The sequence below is a fragment of the Heterodontus francisci genome, chromosome 5 (assembly GCF_036365525.1).
Source record: "Heterodontus francisci isolate sHetFra1 chromosome 5, sHetFra1.hap1, whole genome shotgun sequence".
Lineage (NCBI taxonomy): Eukaryota > Metazoa > Chordata > Chondrichthyes > Heterodontiformes > Heterodontidae > Heterodontus > Heterodontus francisci.
This window is the reverse complement of record NC_090375.1, coordinates 18,921,967-18,943,653: the sequence shown is the minus strand read 5'-3', so window position 1 is coordinate 18,943,653 and position 21,687 is coordinate 18,921,967. Positions and strand designations below refer to the sequence as shown.

The 21,687-nt window shown below is 44.2% G+C and overlaps 1 protein-coding gene across 9 annotated transcripts in view; it reads right to left on the bottom strand.

Moving 5' to 3' along the window:
* The window catches only part of LOC137369760 (intermembrane lipid transfer protein VPS13B-like), a 1,379,747-nt gene that overhangs the window by 58,117 nt on the left and 1,299,943 nt on the right, over nt 1-21,687 (bottom strand). For all 9 annotated transcript variants that reach the window (XM_068031169.1, XM_068031166.1, XM_068031168.1 and 6 more), the window contains 4 exons: nt 21,379-21,662; nt 7,278-7,405; nt 5,902-6,101; nt 962-1,080 (listed from right to left, as the gene is read on the bottom strand). In XM_068031169.1, the coding sequence (XP_067887270.1) occupies nt 962-1,080; nt 5,902-6,101; nt 7,278-7,405; nt 21,379-21,662 (731 nt within the window). The remainder of the gene's footprint in view (nt 1-961; nt 1,081-5,901; nt 6,102-7,277; nt 7,406-21,378; nt 21,663-21,687) is intronic.

The following is a 21,687-nucleotide window of genomic DNA, read 5'->3' as shown; positions in this document are numbered from 1 at the left end:
GAGATGTGTTTTATCGTGCAGGGAGGACAGGTTTTGCTGTGAGTTGGGGTTGGCAGCTTTCCCATCTGTATATTTGAAATGGATGAGTGGTTTACTGTATATCACAGCTCTAATATTACTTGATTGTTGTTGGAGTGTTAGAACTCAAACCAACTTACTTCTTTTTTTAAGAAACTTTATTCCCAGTACCAAAAACTTTTTGCCAAAATCAACAGCAAACATTGTAGAAAAATAGTTTGAAGAAAACATACTCTTCATCTCCAATTGTCAATCTTACACAGCTTAGGGTCTGTTCTGACTTGATAAGACAAACATTTCCTTAGATTTTTTTTTAAACAATAACCTGCCCAATATTATTATTATACAGTACGAGATTTATGGTATTGAGAACACTTCATAAACTATGTGAATAGCATGTCTGTTTCTAGTGACAAAAAAGATGAGGAATCTCATAATTTTAGTTCACTACACAGATCCCAAGACAGCATTCAAATTGTGTATGTTCTGTTGACTTGGAACTGGAGTTTAAAGAGAAGAAGGGATGAATAACAATCAAAATTGAGGCAGTAAGGTGCTTTAACTGAGATCCTTGTTCACTGTTTGCACTGGCAGGAGAGTAAGTAACCAGAGGACACTAATTTAAGATAATTAGCAAAAAATCCAGCGAGGAGATGGAGAAGGTTTTTTATGCAGCAAGTTCTTCTGATCTGGAATGCACTGCCGGAAAGGGGGGTGGAAGCAGATTCAATAGCAACGTACAAAAGAGAAATACCCAAGAAAGAAAAAAAAAGCAGTGCTCTGGGGAAATTGTCGAAAAGTGGAACTAATTGGGTAGCTTTTTCAAAGAGCCGGCACTAGCATGATAGGCCGAATGGTCTCCTTCTGTATGGTTCTAGCAACTGTATTCAATAGCTCACAATATTTAATCTGCAATCTACATTGAGTGCATGTAGGTAATTACCCATGAAGGCTGGTCAGAACAGGGCCAGCTCTACCCTCTGGAGCCATGGTCATGGTAATGATGCTGGAGTGATGAATGATATCCACATACACACAGCCATAACCAGGCAGAAACACCACCTGCGTAGAGAAAAGGAGGGAAAAAAAATACAATTCAATAAAAAAGGTTTATTGATTCTTAAAACTAAACCATCCAGCCGTCAGCTAATCTGTTTTGCACGCTGAAAGAAGAGTTGGATAGTTCGTTTGTCTAAATATTATCTGCAGACATTGTAAAGTGGTGCAAAATCTTCCACTATTTTTCATGGATGGCATTTACAGTGTAAAATCACACTGATCCTAAACTGTATTGTTTGTTAATCTATATGTTGCGGTTAGTGGAAACATGTGTCATCTTGAGTGAAGGATTAGGTGAAGAATTTTTTTTTTTACATAAAGATTAATCTGCTTTGTTGCTCAAGCAGAAATCAGAAATTTCAAACAGTAATGTCCCTTAATAGCACTGTGGGGTCTGGTATTGAGGTGCATAGAGCTGCAAATGTCCAGGTCTGTGTTGAATTATCTCATCCCAGCTGGAGCAAGACAGAGCATTACACTTGACTTTAGCATTCCCATGTTAGTGAGGTGCAGTGTGGAGGGAGGGGTAGAGAAGGGGGAAAATCAGCTATGGTTCTGCTTCCCAATCACCAGCCAGTGACCCTGGCTAGAAAGTCTTCATATTTATACATTGACGAGGGTGATCAGCCTCAGGTCTGAAACTCACATTGGCAAGAAGCTGATAACCACTCAGCTCTTATATCTGTTGAAGGTACCACTGAGCAGCTGCCATCTATGGAATTATTTCCCACAATAAATCACTACTTTCATGATAAAACAGAAGTTAAAGTGAAGAAAACTGGGGAAAATCTTTCCAATATTTCATGACTCATTCAATTTAAAAAACGTCAATTCCATCAACTGAGCACCAGAACTGTATTTTGCTCATGCGCATCCTTTCCAAAAATACAAAACTACTGCATAACTTCTCCCCCCAAATTCAATACTTTTAATGATGTAAAAGGTTTTCCTGATTTCTATTAATGGACTTCCCAGACCTGTGCTCCAGGCATGTCTAAACCAGACAATCGAGGATATTCTCATTGGATGCCCCAGGCATCTTCTCTATTCCCAGAGTTTACAATCCAGATTTTCCTGACTGATATGCAAAGGCTTCCCTCTTGTTGACTCAGTACTTCATACACCTACACACTCTGCAGGGCCGATTCAGCGATTGCAGCTGAAAAATTTGAAGCCTAAAGCCTACGCCAACAGTTTAATGGCTAGTCTCATCAGATGCTGTGATGCTAGTTCATGAATCTCATTTTAACATGCACCCTATGAAACTTGAGCATTGTGCAATTAAGTGTACAGAAGGAAGCCCTTCAGAATGTTAATACAGCGTTTTTAAAGAGCTGCTGCTTGACATTTAAAGGATATACCACTTAAAAAGTAATATAAGGTGTTAAAAGTAATAGAGCTCTTCAAAGGCTCAAGAATAGTTTGCATGAGTTTTCAATATTTCCAAAGACTGTATTTGAAATTGCAGGGTGAGGAGGGGGAAGAATGGATGAAATGGTAACACGTCAGGGCCAAAGGTCAAACAACCACAAAATAGAGTCTGTGAGCAAAACGCAGAGCTCCTCCGTCTCCAACCTCTTATTTTAAGTCTAAAGAGGTTGATGTCCTCCTGTATGAGGTGAGTGCCAGGTGGCTTGCCTTGCCCAGGGTTACCATGCCTGGCAGAGGTAACAGCCATCAGACCAACACTGCTGTCAGAACCTGGGAACAGATGCTTGAGAAGATGGGACTCTTTAAGGAATATGATTTAACCTCTTCTTTGGCCTCCTTATCTCGAGAGACAATGGATAAGCGCCTGGAGGTGGTCAGTGGTTTTAACCTACAGTATAATGATTGGGCAGATGGCTCAAAATCTTTATCCTGTGTTGCCAGTTTATTGTTTCCCCATGCCAAGCCTTCACACAGCCTTACTGCTCTTTCACTGCATAGCATGCATGCCTCAGCAGTACATGCAGTCAAGCTGCAAAGCTTTGTTACACTCACATCTTCCAAGTGTCTCATGCATCAAGCCACTGCAACACAAGCATGGTCATTTAAATGATACTCAAAATGGGGTTCAGACTAGTCACATTCAAGCCACCAATGACTCCCTGTACTTCTGCAAATGCACCAATGCAATGACAATAGTCAAACATGTATGCTAATCAATGAGAAAGCAGATGAAAATATTGATCATGATAGTGACAAATCAGTTGTCAGCTTAATCCATGATTCCGAGGGAATTCAGGAAAAACTTCTTTACCCAAAGAGTAGTGAGAATGAAGAACAAGGAGTGTTGCTGAAAATAGAGACATGTTGTCGAAGCATTGCAAGACCTTAAGACCAACCTGGACATACACATCAGTAAACCTGACAAAGGGAATAGTCATCCTTAACAAGCGTGACTAGAGAAACAGAGTACATGCCATTCTTAATGACGGCTCCAAATTCGTATCCATTGGACCTGCCGCTCAACATGACTGGACAGCCTTGCTCGAAAGTAAGCTAAAAAAAAACGCTTGTTAGACTTGTGTAAGAGCAATGAGCTGCCGGGTGATATAGATGAAAGGCCTCCACGGGAGGTTTCTGTCCTCCCTGAGCTCGCTTTAGGACACCTGCATTACGGCTCACTGAATCCGCATACGTATGGGCTGCTCAAGACACACAAAGGTGATGTCCCTCTATGCCCTATCTTATCTATGACTGGTTCTGTACAATATGAGTTGGCCAAATGGTTGGGCGAATTGTTGCAACCAGTTTTGAGCAGGTTCTCCACATACACGGTGAAGGATTCCTTCACATTTGCGAAGACCATACAGGACTTGCATATCGACAGCAATACTGTGTCCATGTGCTCATTTGACATTGCTAGCCTATTCACCAAAATACCACTTAAGGAAGCCATCAATATTTGTGCTGCAGCACCATATCATGGCGATCTAGACCCACCACCATTGTATGAATCAGTATTCATTGAAATTACGAACACGGCAACTCGCGCAGTTGAGTTCAGTTTTAACAACACCATGTATGCCCAAATAGATGGTGTTGCCATGGGATCCTCTCTAGGCCCAGCTCTCGCAAACACCTTTGTTGGGTTCCATCAGAAACGTGTCTTTGATGGAATGACACCTAACCTCCTACCTCTTGCATATTTCCGATATATAGATGATACGTTTGCTATATTTGAATCCGCAGCTGCATGCAATAATTTCCTTACATGTCTTCATGGGCTCCATCCTGTGCTCAAATTCACCGTTGAAATGGAGCAGTCAAATGAGCTCCCTTTCCTTGACGTACTAGTTGAGAAAACTGTTACAGGGTTCTCTACCACAGTCTACCGCAAACCTACCTTCACTGGTCAATACACATGTTGGAATTCTTACAGTTCCACACACTATAAGATTGGCCTTAACTGCAATCTCATAAATAGTGCCCGAGCCATTTGCTCACCATGCAAGCTTGATGTTGAAATAGGGCGAAACGAAGACATCCTGCATGACAATGGCCACCCTGATCAGATTATTTATCACTGTATATCGCGCAAACTTATGAATGGGCCTAAGGCCATCTTTTTCGGCCATGAAAAATGCCCAGTCTACCTTAAATTACCCTGGAAGGGTAATGTATCCCAAATATTTGAGCAACAGGTGAAGCTAGCTGTTTCACACTGCTACTATGCAGTAGCAACACGTGTGGTGTTTGCCACTAACAAGATGCTACCGTCAAGCCAAAAAAAATCCTGCCTATCACACAAATGAGTAACGTGATATATGAATTTCAATGCCAGTGTGATGCTCGGTATATAGACCATACGTCCCAAAGACTGGCGGATCGTATCAAACAACATGTCCCTTCCGTTGTTCGCAACGGGCAAGGTACAGGCTGTAGCCAACCAGCCCATGCTTGCAAAACTCAAAACACCGTGTCCAACACTAGATATGATTCCGCGATTGGACAACATTTGCTAACTAATCCTCAGTTTGCTAAGAATTAAGATGACAACCAATTTAAGGTTGTCAGTAGCGCTTGCAGTGTGGCGCATTTGTGCGTACTCGAAGCTACATATATTAATACACAGGGCCCTGTTCTTTGCAGACCGAAAGAATATGTACAAACATTGCGCCTGTTTCAGCTGAATGGAATAAATGACAGCCATTCGCTGGTTCATTCCTCAGGGCAATGCCTTGACCAATCAGAATCAAGCTGCCTGGTTTAAATTTCAAACAAAGCTTGGCAGTTAACTATCAGTCACCGTAAACTGGTGCATTCACCATGGCAATGCCTCTACCAATCAGTTCACTTGCCAACCAATCAGCACTCTCTTCTCATGCAGTATAAGTTGTTGTTTTCCCTTACATAGGTTATTCTTGCGTATTGGCCTGATGAGTGCAAGATGAAAAGCTTCGACAACATGTCTCTATTTTCAGCAATACTCAAGTTCTGTACTACTAAACAAGGAATAGTTGAAGCAAATAGAACAGGTGCATTTCAGGGGCTGTTAGATAAATACATGGGAGAGAATGGAATAGAACGTTATGCTGATAGGGTTAGATAAATAGGGTGGGAGAGGCTCATGTGGAGCATAAATGCCAGTGTAGACCAGTTGGGGTGAGTGGCCTGTTTCTGTGCTGTACGCTAATGTGTGGCCATGAAACTGGCCCCTAATCATCAAACTCATTTCCAATAAGACTTTATAACTGGATTCAAATCTGGATGAAAGGACATCATGTGAAACCAACAAACCAGAACATAAAGCTTTTCTTCCCCCCCAAACCTGAAACAGAACAGTAATACAACAGATAAACACAAAACAATGATTTAAAAAAAGCTCTAACATGTCACCTGAGTCCCAGGACTATTAAGATCAATGACATCGCTCCATTCCTCAGAGAGGTCAGATGAAGATATCATGCTGAGGTGGATACTGGGCAGGTGGTCTTCAGTTTTACAGTCAGGAAAGTTCCAAACTTGATGATAAAGCTCATGGTGAACAGATGACTCACCAGGAATTCTTTGACAAAAAACTGTGCATTTCGGGGTACCTAAAATAACATAACAATTCAGGTTAATATACAATGCAGTTCAGGGGAAACTAGATAAGTGCAAGAGGGAATAGAGGGATATGCTGATAGGATGAGATGAAAGTAGGAGAAAACTTGCATGGAGCATAAATGCTGGCATAGACCAGTTGGACCAAATGGCCAGTTTATATGCAGAAATTTCTATGTAATTCTATATATATAAAACTCATTCATACAAAATATTGCAAAATTGGGGTTACTCAGAGAGTACAGTGAAAAAACTGATAGCTCCATTGTTCCAATTCTGGATGATTGGATAATATTCCTATAACAGCACAATGGAGTTCCTACCCCTTACAGTGAAAATCTAAACTTTTAATATTGCATAGCTGATGCCGATGAGAAATATTTGAAGATACCTCATAGATCAATAGAAACAAGAGCTTACAGCTGAAAAGTATTAAACCAATTTGTACACTGACTGATTTTACTCCAGTACAGCTGTTTATAAATCAGTTGAATTACACAGAATTTTACAGCAAAGAAACAAGCCATTCGGACCAACAGGGCTATATCAGTGTTTATGCTGCACACGAGCTTCCTCTGGTCTTACTTCATCTCACCTTATTGACACATTCTTCTACTCCTGTCTCCCTTCTTTTAAAATATTCATTCATGGGATTGGATTGTCGCTGGCAAGGCTAGCATTAATTGTCCATCCCTAATTGCTCGAGAAGGTGGTGTTGAGCTGCCTTCTTGAACTACTGCAGTCCGTGTGGTGTAAGTGCATCCACATTACTGTTAGGGAGGGAGTTCCAGGATTTTGACCCAGCAACAGTGAAGGAATGACAATATAGTTCCAAGTCAGGATGGTGTGTGACTTGGATGGGAACTTGTAGGTAGTGGTGTTCCCATGTATTTAGCTAGATTCCCCTTCAATGTATCTATGCTATTCGCCTCAACCACTCCTTGTTGTAACAAATTCCACATTCTGAGCACTCTCTGGGTAAAAAGGTTTCTCTTGAATTCTCGATTGGATTTATTAGTGTCTATCTTATATTTATGGCCCCCATTTTGGACTCCTCCACATTCATTTTTTTTCTCACATTAAAGTTAAACTGGTTATCTCAAAGAATCAAAGTACAAAGCTTAAACAAACACTAACCACAGCTCAGAGATATTAAATCAGATTTCTACCTTTCATATTTTCTTTCATCATGATTGTGACAGGGCATCTGTTGTGGATGATCATTCGAGGGCTGGAATCCTCACTGACAGTTATGTAGATGACACCGAGGTATTCCTGATAAGTCACCACGACAGCTCTGAAACAAAGAAGATGGAAGAGGAATTGCAGTTAAGAACCAGGCTTTACTATGTGTACTGTAAAACAATGTAACAATGATTTAAAGTAGAACTAAAAGAACAAAATGCAGAATGTCTATATGGCTGGGTTGGGGGGTGAGGGGGGCGCTGATGGGTGTCAGCTTCTGAACGAGGAAGACCACATCAATGATTAGAATTGCACTATTCATTAAAACTAACCAGAACACTAATCTTTAGATTGTAGGTTCAAGCCCCACTCCAAAAGCTTGAGCACAAAATCCATGCTGTCACTCCCAGTGCCAATACTGAGGGAGTGCTGCACTGTCTTTCCAATGAAACTTAAACCGAGGCCCCATCTGCTCTCTCGGGTGGACATGATCTATCCAGTGGCACTATTTCAAAGAATAGCAGTGCCCTGGCCAATATATGTCCCTCAAGCAAGAGAACTTAAAAATAAAATCTGGTCATTATCACATTTCACCCTATTTCCGCCCTTCTGTTTGTGGGAGCTTGCTGTGAGTTTCTTACATTAAAACAGTGACGAAACGTCAAATATACTTCAATGGCTATAAAATGTTTTGGGATGGCTTGAAGTCATGAGAGGCACAATATAAATGCAAGTCTTCCTTTCTATATCTTCCCTTCTCAGCTGATGTGACTTCTAGCACTTTTTATTATCTCAACTTTCGTTGTGAAAGCCAAAGTCAAAATGTTTCACAAAGCTTACTTCGTACCTAAACACTGTGTCATCCCTTTAAATACTAGCACAACAGCTACAACGTCACCATGATAGATTCAAGATAGCTAAGACTAGTTAAATCATTTTAGAAAACAAAGATCACCGTGTCGGTAAACTCCAAACCAGAGACCTGAGTTCCTCCATGCATATTCCATAGGGCTGACTTAAACTCTGCCCGCGCCATAGAAACTGGACTGTCAAGCACTTAATACTGCCTGTAGGTTGCACCTGCTGGTTGTCCACACTGATTCGCAGATTCTGGTTTTATCCTGCTCTTCTGAGCTGGCGACAATTGGCAAAGTCCTTTTTTAAATATGCAAGTCGGGCTCAGATGAGGTCATTGGGGCCTAGGCTGCTTTTCTAACTGAGCAGAAAAGAGGATGTGGTTTGCCCGCCATTTCACCTAGTGTGAAGCCGAGTCAGAAGAGGCCTTAGAAAAAGTCAAGTCATCTTACTCTATTTTTGGGAGTTTCCTCATGGGGCCCCAGTACTTGACCCCTGCCCCTGGGTTCCCACCAGATGTTGCATTCCTGATTGCTGACCCTTTAACTAGGTGGGGGCATGCAGATGAAGCCATGGAGTTAAAATCTCCCAGACCGCATGTTGCCGAGTTTAAAGCAGTTTGCCACCCACCTCGGCCCCCTGCCCAAGCGATCCCCAGATGGGAGTTAAAATCAGGGCATACACATCAATAGTAAATTGCGTAATTATCTGCACTTGCTGAAATGGCCTACAAAGTCAATATTGTATGCACCTTCAGGTCACAAACAAAATGCAGAAGCAGCATTAATGCAGCTGTTTGCCTTCATCTTCTGTGCGAGTGTGGCACACTCCGTAAACTTGAGCTTATTCACAATTCTGTTGCCCATAACCTAACTCGCACCAGGTCACGGCCACCCATCATCCCTGTGCTCACTGACCTACATTGGCTCCCAGTCTGACAACAACTCGATTTAAAAATTCTCGTCCTTATGTTCAAATCCCTTCCTGGCCTCATTCCACCCTATCTCTGTAACACCCCATCTGAGATCTTGCATTCTTCCAATTCTGGCCTCTTGTGCATCACCATTTTCTATCACTCCATCACTGATGGCCCTGTGTCATCTGACTAGGCTCTAAGCTCTGGAATTCTTTCCCTAAACCTCTCTATCTTCCTTTAAGTTTCTCTTTAAAACCTACCTCTTTGACCAAACTTTCTTTATCTGGCTTAGTGCCAAATTTTGTTTGGCAATGTTGCAGTAAAGCACCTTCTAATGTTTTATTATGATAATGGCACTATATAAATGCAAGTTATTGTTGCTTGAGGATAAACAATTTATTTGAGAGGAGGACTTGGTGGATGTACTAATGTAATCTGTCAGACTGGTGGAAGACGAGTTTACTGCTATAACATACTGGCATAATGAACGTACAGCATAGAAACAAGTCATGCCTGGGCCAACAGGTCTATGCCTGTGTTTATGCTCCACACAAATCTCCTCCCACCTTAATTCGTCTCGGAATGAGCTCAGATTTTAAGGTGAGATAGGCTGTTCTTCAAAGAACAGCACAGAAGTTCAGAGGGCAGGTTAACCTGCAGTGCACGGGTATCTGTAAGTGAATCATTGTTGCAGGTACACAGATCTGGCAGTAACTGCTTACATACCCTCCAGGATGATATGTGTGAAGGAGTGGTTGGGGAAAAATAACTTGGGATAATAAAACTTTAAAAAAAGGTTATGCATGCTTTTTGTAGGTCATAAGCGCTCACATATTGGCTGCAAGGATAAGTGGTTAATGATGGGCATTCTCTGGCCTCTGCTAACTTTCTTGTTTAGTTAGTGGCAGGTACCAAGACTCGCCAGATGCAGAACCCTTGCCCAAATTTTCCCTTCTTTGCTACCACTCAGTACTGCAGCTGATAAACAGGCTGAAATCAGTAACTAGCTGTCAAAGGAGTTTGGGATTCACAGCCAGATTTTCCCAGTTAGTGGAATGGCACCAATTGCCTCAGTTGCCTCCCATACGGTTTCAAGATTTATGTACTTTATGATTTAAAAAAATATTAAAAATCTTAACTGCTTCACCCTCCCTAAAAGAAGATCTGAAGGCTTCATTAAAAACAGATGGAAGATAAGAATAGAATAAATGTGGTGTTTGTCTCAGTGCCAAACGTGTGATCCAACCTGATAGTTAGTTTGAGCAAACCCTGATACTATTATAAAATATTATACAAGAAAAAAAAGTTTTTGGAAATCTGCTCGACCTGCAGATGTCCTTCTAGAATCTTACATGGAAGATACAAAAGGATTTTAGTAAGTCATCTGCATTAACCAGTTTTTATAATTTCAATCAGTTTCTATAAATTGTCATTCTCCGCTTTAATTTGGAAGAGTCAGGTTTTAATGCCAATTTATTTACCTATAGGGTTTGTTATAAACTCATGCAGCACAGAAGGGGACCATTTGTCCAATTGCGTCGGTTCTTTAAATTAGCTATCCAACTAATTCCATCCCCCCTGCTCTTTCCCCACAGCCCTGCAACTTTTTATCCTTTTCAATTATTTATCCAATTCATTTTTGAAAGTTACTATTAAATCTGTTTCCACCGCTCTTTCAGGCAGTGCACTCTAGGTCCTAAGAACCAGTGTGGAAAAAATTCTCCTCAGCTCCTCTCTGGTTCTTTGCCATTTGCCTTAAATCTGTGTCCTCCAGTTACTGACCCGACCAGTGGAAACAGTTGGCTGGATTTTATAGGGTCCCAGACGCCAGGGGTAGTGGCGGGGGGCATGAAGATCACTATGGATGAGTCCTGCCACCGACCCCAACAGGGCTCAGCCCGATCTCAATAGAGGCATCGAGGCCTTGTGGCGCCAACCCCCCCTCCTCACGCCTCCCCCCACCAACCAGCGATGGGACCACAATTTCCATATGTAAATAAATTAACCTACCAGAATTAATGAAGGTCCTGTGGCCTCCTGATTTGCCGCACCGATCTTCATTTTGGCGTTCGGCACTGCCACGCCTTCGAATCCCCGTCCGGGGAAACGAGGCGTGACCCCTACAGGGAGGGGGAGGAGGTACTTTTCTGAGAGCGGGGGATGGGGGGAGCGGGGTCAAACTTACCTGATTGGTCAAGTGGGTGATGGGAACTGGTAAAGGTCAAAGGTTCTGAACTTTGGGGTAGGGATGGTCACATAATCAAGGTAAGTATTTCGTGGGTGGGGGGGGGAGGGGAGAAGGGCAGGAATGGCATGTATTAAGATTGGGAGGGTGGGAGAAGGCCTAGAAAAATTTTTTTTTTCATTTTTATTTACTTTAGATTACCAGCCTCTTTAACAATTCCACTTGTCATTTAGGGCTCTAAGCCTTTAAAACGGCGTTGGCACCTACACAGTGGTGCCAGACGCCATTGCCAGGGATGGCTCGCCCACCCCGTCCACATCACTGGGGAGGACGGCTGCCCCGGCCATGCTAATGAGCCACCGTGGTTGGAATCGCGGCGGCTCTGTGACATGCACCCGGTGTGTGCGGGCCACCATTTTCTTCGCTCGACACCTGTTTCGGCAGCGGGCTTTTAAAATTCAGCCCAGTGTCCTGCAATGTACTCCATCATAAACCCTCATAATATTGTTCTTGCTTTTAAAATAACAAAAGGGTCAATAAGCTATTTTGGTATCGTAGATGTTTCAGGTCAATGGCATTTCATCTGAACCATTCTGACGAAGAGTCATTGACCTGAAGCGTTAACTCTGTTTCTCTCTCCACAGGTGCTGCCTGACCAGCTTACGATATCCAGCTTTTTCTGTTTTTATTTCAGTTTCCAGCATCTGCACCATTTTGCTTTTGTGTGTTGAAAGAAGTCACATAGCTGCCGAAAGCCGTCTCTCTTGATGACCAGGGGAGGCGGTGGCGTAGTGGTATTATCACTGGACTAGCAGCCCAGAGACCCAGGGTATTGATCTGGGGACATGGGTTCGAATCCCACCACAGCAGAAGGTGGAATTTGAATTTAATTAATAAATCTGCAATTAAAAGCTAGTCTAATGATGTCGATTATTGTAAAAACCCATCTGGTTCACCAATGTCCTTTAGGGAAGGAAATCTGCTGTCCTTACCTGGTCTGGCCTACATGTGACTCCAGACCCACAGCAATGTGGTTGACTCTTACATGCCCTCTGAAATGGCCTAGCAAGCCACTCAGTTGTGCCTAACCGCTACGAAGAAAATGGAATGAAACCGGACGGACCACCTGGCATCGGACTAGGCACCGGAAATGACAACGGCAAACCCAGCCCTGTCGACCTTAGAGACAATGCCCCAGACACTACAATCACTATCCCAGGGTATGTCCTGTCCCACCAGCAGGACAGACCCAGCAGAGGTCGCAGGACAGTGGTATACAGCAGGGAGGGAGTTGCCCTGGGACTCCTCAACATCGACTCTGGACCCCATGAAGTCTCATGGCATCAGGTCAAACATGGACAAGAAAACCTCCTGCTGATAACCACCCTCCCTCAGCTGATGAGTCAGTACTCCTCCATGTTGAACACCACTTGGAGGAAGCACTGAGGGTGGCAAGGGCACAAAATGTACTCTGGGTGGGGGACTTCAATGTCCATCACCAAGAGTGGCTCGGTAGCACCACTACTGACCGAGCTGGCCGAGTACTAAAGGACATAGCTGCTAGACTGGGTCTGCGTCAGGTGGTGGGGGAACCAACACGAGGGAAAAACATACTTGACCTTGTCCTCACCAATCTGCCTGCCGCAGATGCTTCTGTCCATGATTGTATTACCGCACAGTCCTTGTGATGACAAAGTCCCGCCTTCACATTGAGGATACCGTCCATCGTGTTGTGTGACACTATCGCTGTGCTGAATGGGATAGATTTCGAACGGATCTAGCAATGCAAAACTGGGCATCCATGAGGCGCTGTGGGCCATCAGCAGCAGCAGAATTGTACTCAACCACAATCTGTAACCACATGGCCCGGCATATCCCCCACTCTACCATGACCATCAAGCCAGGAGACCAACCCTGGTTCAATGAAGAATGCAGGAGGGCATGCCAGGAGCAGCACGAGGTATACTTCAAAATGAGGTGTCAACCTGGTGAAGCTACAACCCAGGACTACCTGCATGCCAAACTGCATAAGCAGCATGCAATAGACAGAGCTAAGCGATCCCATAACCGACGGATCAGATCTAAGCTCTGCAGTCCTGCCACATCCAGCCATGAATGGTGGTGGACAATTAAACAACTGACTGGAGGAGGTGGCTCCACAAATATCCCCATCCTCAATGATGCGGGAGACCAGCACATCAGTGCAAAAGATAAGGCTGAAGCATTTGCAACAATATTCAGCCAGAAGTGCCAAGTTGATGATCCATCTTGGGCCCCTCCTGAAGTCCCCAGCATTACAGATGCCAGACTTCAGCCAATTCGATTCACTCCGCGTGATATCAAGAAAAGACTGAAGGCACTGGATACTGCAAAGGCTATGGGCCCTGACAATATTCCGGCAATAGTACTGAAGACCTGTGCTCCAGAACTTGCCGCGCCCCTAGCCAAGCTGTTCCAGTATAGCTACAACACTGGCATCTACCCGGCAATGTGGAAAATTGCCCAGGTATGTCCTGTACACAAAAAGCAGGACAAGTCCAACCCGGCCAATTACCACTCCATCAGTCTACTCTCATTCATCAGCAAAGTGATGGAAGGTGTCATCAACAGTGCCATCAAGCAGCACTTGCTTAGCAATAACCTGCTCAGTGACACCCAGTTTGGGATCCGACAGGGCCACTCAGCTCCTGACCTCATTATTGACTTGGTTCAAACATGGACAAAAGAGCTGAACTCAAGAGGTGAGGTGAGAGTTACTGCCCTTGACATCAAGGCAGCATTTGACCGAGTATGGCATCAAGGAGCCCTAAAAAAGCTGGAGTCAATGGGAATCAGGGGGTAGACTCTCTGTTGATTAGGGTCATATCTAGCGCAAAGGAAGATGGCTGTGGTTGTTGATCAATCATCTGAGCCAGACCATCTTCAGCTGCTTCATCAATGACCTTCCTTCAAACATAAGGTCAGAAGTAGGGATGTTTGCTGATGATTGCACAATGTTCAGCACCATTCGCGACTCCTCAAATACTGAAGCAGTCCGTGTAGAAATGCAGCAAGACCTGGACAATATCCAGGCTTGGGCTGATAAGTGGCAAGTTACATTTGCGCCTCACAAGTGCCAGGCAATGACCATCTCAAAAAGAGAGAATCTAACCATCTTCCCTTGACATTCAATGGCATTACCATCGCTGAATCCCCCACTATCAACATCCTAGGGGCTACCATTGACCAGTAACTGAACTGGAGTAGCCATATAAATGCCGTGGCTATAACAGCAGGTCAGAGGCTAGGAATCCTGCGGCGAGCAACTCACCTCCTGACTCCCCAATGCCTGTCCACCATCTACAAGGCACAAGTCAGGAGTGTGATGGAATATTCTCCACTTGCCTGGATGGGTGCAGCTCCAACAACACTCAAGAAGCTCAACACCATCCAGGATAAAGCTGCCTGCTTGATTGGCACCCTATCCACAAACATTCACTCCCTCCACCACTGACGCACAGTGGCAGCAGTGTGTACCATTTACAAGATGCACTGCAGCAACGCTCCTTAGACAGCACCTTCCAAACCCGCGACCTCTACCACCTTGAAGGACAAGAGCAGCAGATGCATGGAAACACCATCAACTGCAAGTTCCCGTCCAAGTCACACACCACCGCCGTTCCTTCACTGTCGCTGGGTCAAAATCCTGGAACTCCCTTCCTGACAGCACTGTGGGTGTACCTACCTCACATGGACTGCAGCGGTTCAAGAAGGCAGCTCACCACCACCTTCTCGAGGGCAATTAGGGATGGGCAATAAATGCTGACATAGCCAGTGACGCCCACATCCCATGAATGAATTTTTTTAAAATGTGGTAAATGTTGAAAACTGCAGCATCAGCATTAAATATTTGAATCAATTAGCTAACTCTGCCATGCGGCATAAGTGCAAAGCAAAGAAAACCCACAAACAATTCATTAACTTTTGCCATTTCATGTAATGGGTGCACGTTTGTAATATTATATTTCCTGATCTAAAGGGTTAACCCAGGGAGGCGTGGCATAGTAGTAATATCACTGGATTAGTAATTCAGAGTCCTGGGCTAATGCTCTGGGGACATGGGTTTGACTCCCACCATGGTAGATGGGGAAATTTGAATTCAATTAATAAATCTGGAACTAAAAAAGCTAGTCTGATGGTGACCAAGAAAACATTGTCGATTGTTGTAAAAACCCATCTGGTTCACTTTCATCCTTTTAGGAAAGGAAATTTGCTGTCCTTACCTAGTCTGGCCTACATGTGACTCCGGACCCACAGCAATGTGGTTGACTCTTAAATGCCCTCTGAAATGACCTAGCAAGCGAGTCAGTTGTATCAAACCACTACAAAGTCTAAGAAATGGAATGAAACTGGATGCACCACCTGGCATCAACCTAGGCACTGGAAAACAACCCAGCCCTGTTGACCCTGCAAAGTCCTCCTTACTAACATCTGGGGGTTTGTGCCAAAGTTGGGAGAGCTGTCCCACAGACTAGTCAAGCAACAGCCTGACATAGTCATACTTACGGAATCATACTTTGCAGAGACAATGTCCCAGACACCACCATCACCGGGTATGCCCTGTCCCACAGGCAGGACAGCCCCACCAGAGGTTATTGAGTCATTGGGTTATACAGCAGTGAAACAGACCCTTCGGCGCATCGTGTCTGTGTCGGCCATCAAGCACATAATTATTCTAATCCCATTATCCAGCACTTGGCCTGTAGCCTTGTATGATATGGTGTTTCAAGTGCTCATCTAAATACTTCTGAAATGTTGCGCGGGTTCCTGCCTCTACCACCTCTTCAGGCAGTCCGTTCCAGATTCCAACCACCCTCTGGGTGAAAACATTTTTCCTCAAATCCTCTCTAAACCTCCTGCAACTTACCTTAAATCAATGCTCCCTGGTTATTGAACCCTCCGCTAAGGGAAAAGGTTTCTTCCTATCTAACCTATCAATGCCTCTCATAATCTTGTACCTCAATCATATCTCCCCTCAGCATTCTCTGCTCTAAGGTAAACAACCCTAGCCTTTTCAGTCTCTCTTCATAGCTGAAATGCTCCAGCCCAGGCAACATCGTGGTGAATCTCCTCTGCACCCTCTCTAGCGCAATCACATCCTTCCTATAGTGTGGGGCCCAGAACCGTACACGGTACACCAGCTGTGGCCTAGTGTTTTATACAGCTCCATCATAACCTCCCTGCTCTTATATTCTATTTCCTGGCTAATAAAGGCAAGTATCCCATCTGCCTTCCTAACCACCTTATCTACCTGTGCTGCTGTCTTCAGTGATCTAAGTACACCATGGTCCCTCTGACCCTCTGTACTTCCTAGGGTCCTACCATCGATTGTATATTCCCTTGCCTTGTTAGTCCTCCGAAAATACATCACCTCACACTTCTCAGGATTAAATTCCATTTGCCACAGCTCCGCCCATCTATATCATCCTGTAATCTAAGGTATTCCTCCTCACTATTTACAACACCACCAATTTTTGTGTCAGCTGTGAACTTACTTATCATACTTCCTGTATTCATGTCTAAATCATTAATGTACACTACAAACACCAAGGATCCCAGAACCAATCCCTGCGGTACACCACTGGTCACAAGCTTCCACTCGTAAAAACAACCCTTGACATCACCCTCTGCCTCCTGCCAATAAGCCAATTCTGGATCCAATTTGCCAAATTGCCCTGGATCCCATGGGCTCTTCCCTTCTTAACCAATCTCTCATGCGGGACCTTATCAAAAGCCTTACTGAAGTCCAGGTAGACTACATCAACTGCTTTACCATCATCTACATATCTAGTCTCCACCTTGAAAAATTCAATCAAGTTAGTTGGACACTATCTCCCCCTGACAAAGCCATGCTAACTATCCCTGATTAATACCTGCCTCTCCAAATGGAGATTAATCCTGTCCCTCAGAGTTTTTTTCAATAGTTTCCCAACCACTGATGTTAGACTCACCGGCCTGTAAATACCTGGTTTATCCCTGCTATCCTTCTTGAATAATAGTACCACATTCACTGTCCTCCAATCTTCTGGCACCTCTCCTGTGGCCAGAGAGGATTTGAAAATTTGTGTCAGAGCCCCTGCAATCTCCTCCCTTGCCTCACATAACAGCCTGGGATACATCTCATCTGGTGGCAGCACAGTCAGGAGGAGAGTTGCCCTGGGAGTCTTCAACATTGACCCTCGACCCCATGATGTCTTATGGCATCAGGTCAAACAAGGGCAAGGAAAACTGCTGATTACCACCTAGCACCCCGCACCCACCCCCCCGCTGCACCACCCCACCCCCCCACCACTACCTCGGCTGATGAATAAGTGCTTCTCCATGTTGAACACCAATTGGAGGGTAGTAAGGGCACAGAATGTACTCTGGGTGGGGAACTTCAGTGTCCATCACCAAGAGTGGCTAGGTAGCACCACTACTGACTGAGCTGGCCAAGTCCTGAAGTACAGAGCTGCTAAACTGGGTCTGCGGCAGGCGTTGAGAGAGCCAACAAGAGGGAAAAACCTACTTAAGGAACATAGGAACAGGAGTAGGCCATTAAGCCCATCAGCCATTCAATCATGGCTGATCATCCACTTCAATGCCTTTACCTGACCTTGTCCTTATCAATCTGCCTGTCTTAGATACATCTGTTCATGACAGTACTGGTAAGAGTGACCACCGCACAGTCCTTGTGGAGACAAAGTTCCATCTTCACATTGAAGATACCCACCATCGTGCTGTGCGGCACTAACACCATGCTAAATGGGATGGATTTCAAACAGATCTAGCAATTCAAAACTAGGCATCCATGAGGTGCTATGGGCCATCAGCAGCAGCTGAACTGTATTCAACCGCAATCTGTAACCTCATGGCCCAGCATACCCCCCACTCTACCATTACCATCAACCCTAGTTCAATAAAGAGTGCAGGAGGGCATGCCAGGAGCAGCACCAGGCATACCTAAAAATGAGGTGTCAACCTGGTGAAGCTACAACACAGGACTACTTGCATGCCAAACAGTGGAAGCGACATGCGAAAGACAGGGCTAAGTGATCCCACAACCAACGGATCAGATTTAAACTCTGCAGTCCTGCCACATCCAGTCATGAATGGCGGCAGATAATTAAATGACTAACAGGAAGAGGTTCCACAAATATCCTATCCTCAATGATGGGGAAGTCCAGACGCCAGTGCAAAAGACAAGGCTGAAGCATTTGCAACAATCTTCAGCCAGAAGTGCCAAATGGATGATCCACCTCGGCCTCCTCCCGCGGTCCCGAGCATCACAGATATCAAGAAGGCACTGGATACTGCAAAGGTTATGGGTCCTGACAACATTCCGGCAATAGTACTGAAGACTTGTGCCCCAGAACTAGCCACACCCCAAGCCAAGCTGTTCCAGTATAGCTACAACACTGCCATCTACCCAGCAATGTGGAAAATTGCCCAGGTATGTCCTGTACACAAAAAGCAGGACAAACCCAACGCTGCCAATTACTGCCCTCTCAGTCTACTCTCAATCATTAGCAAAGTGATGGAAGGTGTCATTGGCAGTGCTACAAAGCGGCACTTGTTCAGCAATGCTCAGTTTGGGTACCGCCAGGGCCACTCAGCTCCTGACCCCATTACAACCATTGTCCAAACATGGACAAAAGAGATGAACTCCAGAGGTGAGGTGAGAGTGACTGCCCTTGACATCAAGGCAGCATTTGACTGAGTACCACCTCTCCTTGACATTCAATGGCATTATACCATCGTTGAATCTCCCACTATCAACAGCCTGGGGGTTACCATTGACCAGAAACTGAACTGGAACAGCCATATAAATACTGTGGCTACAAGAGCAGGTCAGAGGCTGGGAATTCTGTGGCGAGTAACTCACCTCATGACTCCCCAGTGCCTGTTTACCAACTACAAGGCACAGGTCAGGAGTGTGATGAAATACTCTCAACCTGCTTGGATGGGTGCAGCTCCAACAGCACTCAGGAAGCTCGACACCATCCAGGACAATGCAGCCCACTTGATTGGCACCCCATCCACCACCTTCAACATTCACTCCCTCCACCACTGAAGCACAGTGGCAGCAGTGTGTACCATCTACAAGATGCACTGCAGCAACGCACCAAAGTCCTTCGACAGCACTTTCCAAACCCACCACCTGAAAGGACAAGGACAGCAGATGTAGAGGTACACCACCACCTGAAAGTTCCTCTCCAAGCCAAACACTATCCTGATTTGGAACTATGTCGCCATTTCTTCATTGTCGCTGGGTCAAAATCCTGGAACTCCTGGATGCAGCTACATCCCAAGGACTGCAGTGGTTCAAGAAGGCAGCTCACCACCACCTTCTCAAGGGCAATTAAGGATGGGCAATAAATGCTGGCCTAGCTAGTGTTGCCCATATCCCATGAACGAATAAAAAATAAACCCAGACCATATAATTAAGTGGGTGTAAACAGGGGTCGACAATGTGTCCACACACAGACACCAGTGTCATGGTCAACAAAATTTGAGTGCGTGACTGGCAATTTCACAGATGAGAAATTTCCCATTGGCTTCTCCTTTCCGACCAGACCGGCTTTAAAAAAATCCCACCTGTCAGTTTCACAGCTGACAGGTGCTAAGAGCAGGAACAGCAGTTTCCAAACTTCGGACAGCTTTGTGAATTTCTGGTGGGCTTTTGAAAAGAATCGCGTATAGCCCAATGGTATGAAGAAACACTGTTCACCCTGGAGCATGCTCTTTATAGATCACGTCACATTTTATATAGGATTACATATGATACACTTCACAGAAACAGGCTATTCAGCCCAACCATTCCATGCTGGCATTTATGGTCCACTCAAGCCTCCTCCCATTTTTCCTAACATCACAACCCTCTATTCCCTTTTCCCTGTAAGGTTATCTAGCTTCCCCTTAAATGCATCTACACTATGCACTTCAATCATTCTTTGTGGTAGCGAGTCGCACATTCTCACCACTCTCTGGGTCAAGATTTCCTTATTTGATTTCTTGGTGACTATCTTATACTGACAGGCTCTAGTTTTACTCCTCCCCTCAAGTGGAAATATTCTCTCTGTACTTAATCTATCAAAATGTTCCATAATTTTTAAGACCTGTATTGGATCACCCCTCAGCCTTCTCTTTTTAAGAAAAAAGAGACTCATACTGTTCAGCCTCTCCTGGTAAGTATATTGCCGTATTCTTGAAAATCTTCTTTGCACCATTTCCACTGGCTCTATATCTTTTTTGTAATGTGGCAACCAGAATAGGAAGTACAGGTTTGTTTACGAAAGCCATGAATTTGGAAGCGAGCATAAGTAATGAGTATTGAGACTAAGGTTGTTAACTGATCCCCCTGGAAACTCCATTACAATTAGAAATAATGAATATCATCCTTGCAGTTATATAGCTCATTATCTTGTTACAATATTTTGAAGTGCTTTACCTAATTATTTACATTTATGAAGTGCAGTTAAGCAATAGAAAAAAATTATAAGACTATGGGGTAAAAGCAGGTGTTGAGGGGTGGAGTGGGTGGAACTAATTGGATAGCTCTTTCAAAAGATCTAGTACAGGTTCACTAGGCCAAATGGCCTCCTTCTGTGCTGTATGATTCTGTTTCTACGAATTCAGACACTTCTTAGTGAACGCCCAATGTGAACTACATTACAGTTCCCTACAGTTTGATAATAATAAGGTTTGACAATACTTATTGTTTGAACAGAGCTTTTGAATTAGAAGCAGGAGAAACACATATTGATAGTAATAAATCTACTGAAACTGAACACGATGTTGCCGATCAATTCTATAAACGATCTGGTGTTCTTGCCAGATTTCAGGCCATCAACTGTAAAGGGAAATTTGCAATTCAGAGAAATAGAATCAAGAATGATTAGTCCCAAAATATACAAAGCCATTTTTGCCTCAGAAATCAAAAGGAGGGGATTACTGAATTTCTGTCTTCAAACAAGATTACGCTCCAAGAAGTCCCTACGGTGAGTGTTGGTTAGTTTCTTGAAATATCAATGTTGAAGTTAAATAGTTACGCATGGCAGAATATGTCAAAAAGGGGACTTTTTAAAAAATAAAATTGCTCTCACTGTACCTGGAACAAAATCCACTTTCACTGGAACCCCCAAGGGGCACCGCCACGCTTTGCCTTGGAAAATCCTGTCTAATCATAGTTGGCAGACTCCAGTACTGACAGCTGCTTGCGCCAACGTATGCAGAGTAACCGAGTAGCAGATATTTCTGGGGCAGCGGGGCACTTAAATCTGACTGACTTCCGTTGGCGACAAAGTCCCAGCAAGGAATCGAGTTTGGGACGGCAGGAGATTGTGTTCTCACTGGGCTGAGACTAAATACAGCATTCTCTGACGTGTAGACATGCTGTAAAAGACAAATAATATTAAAC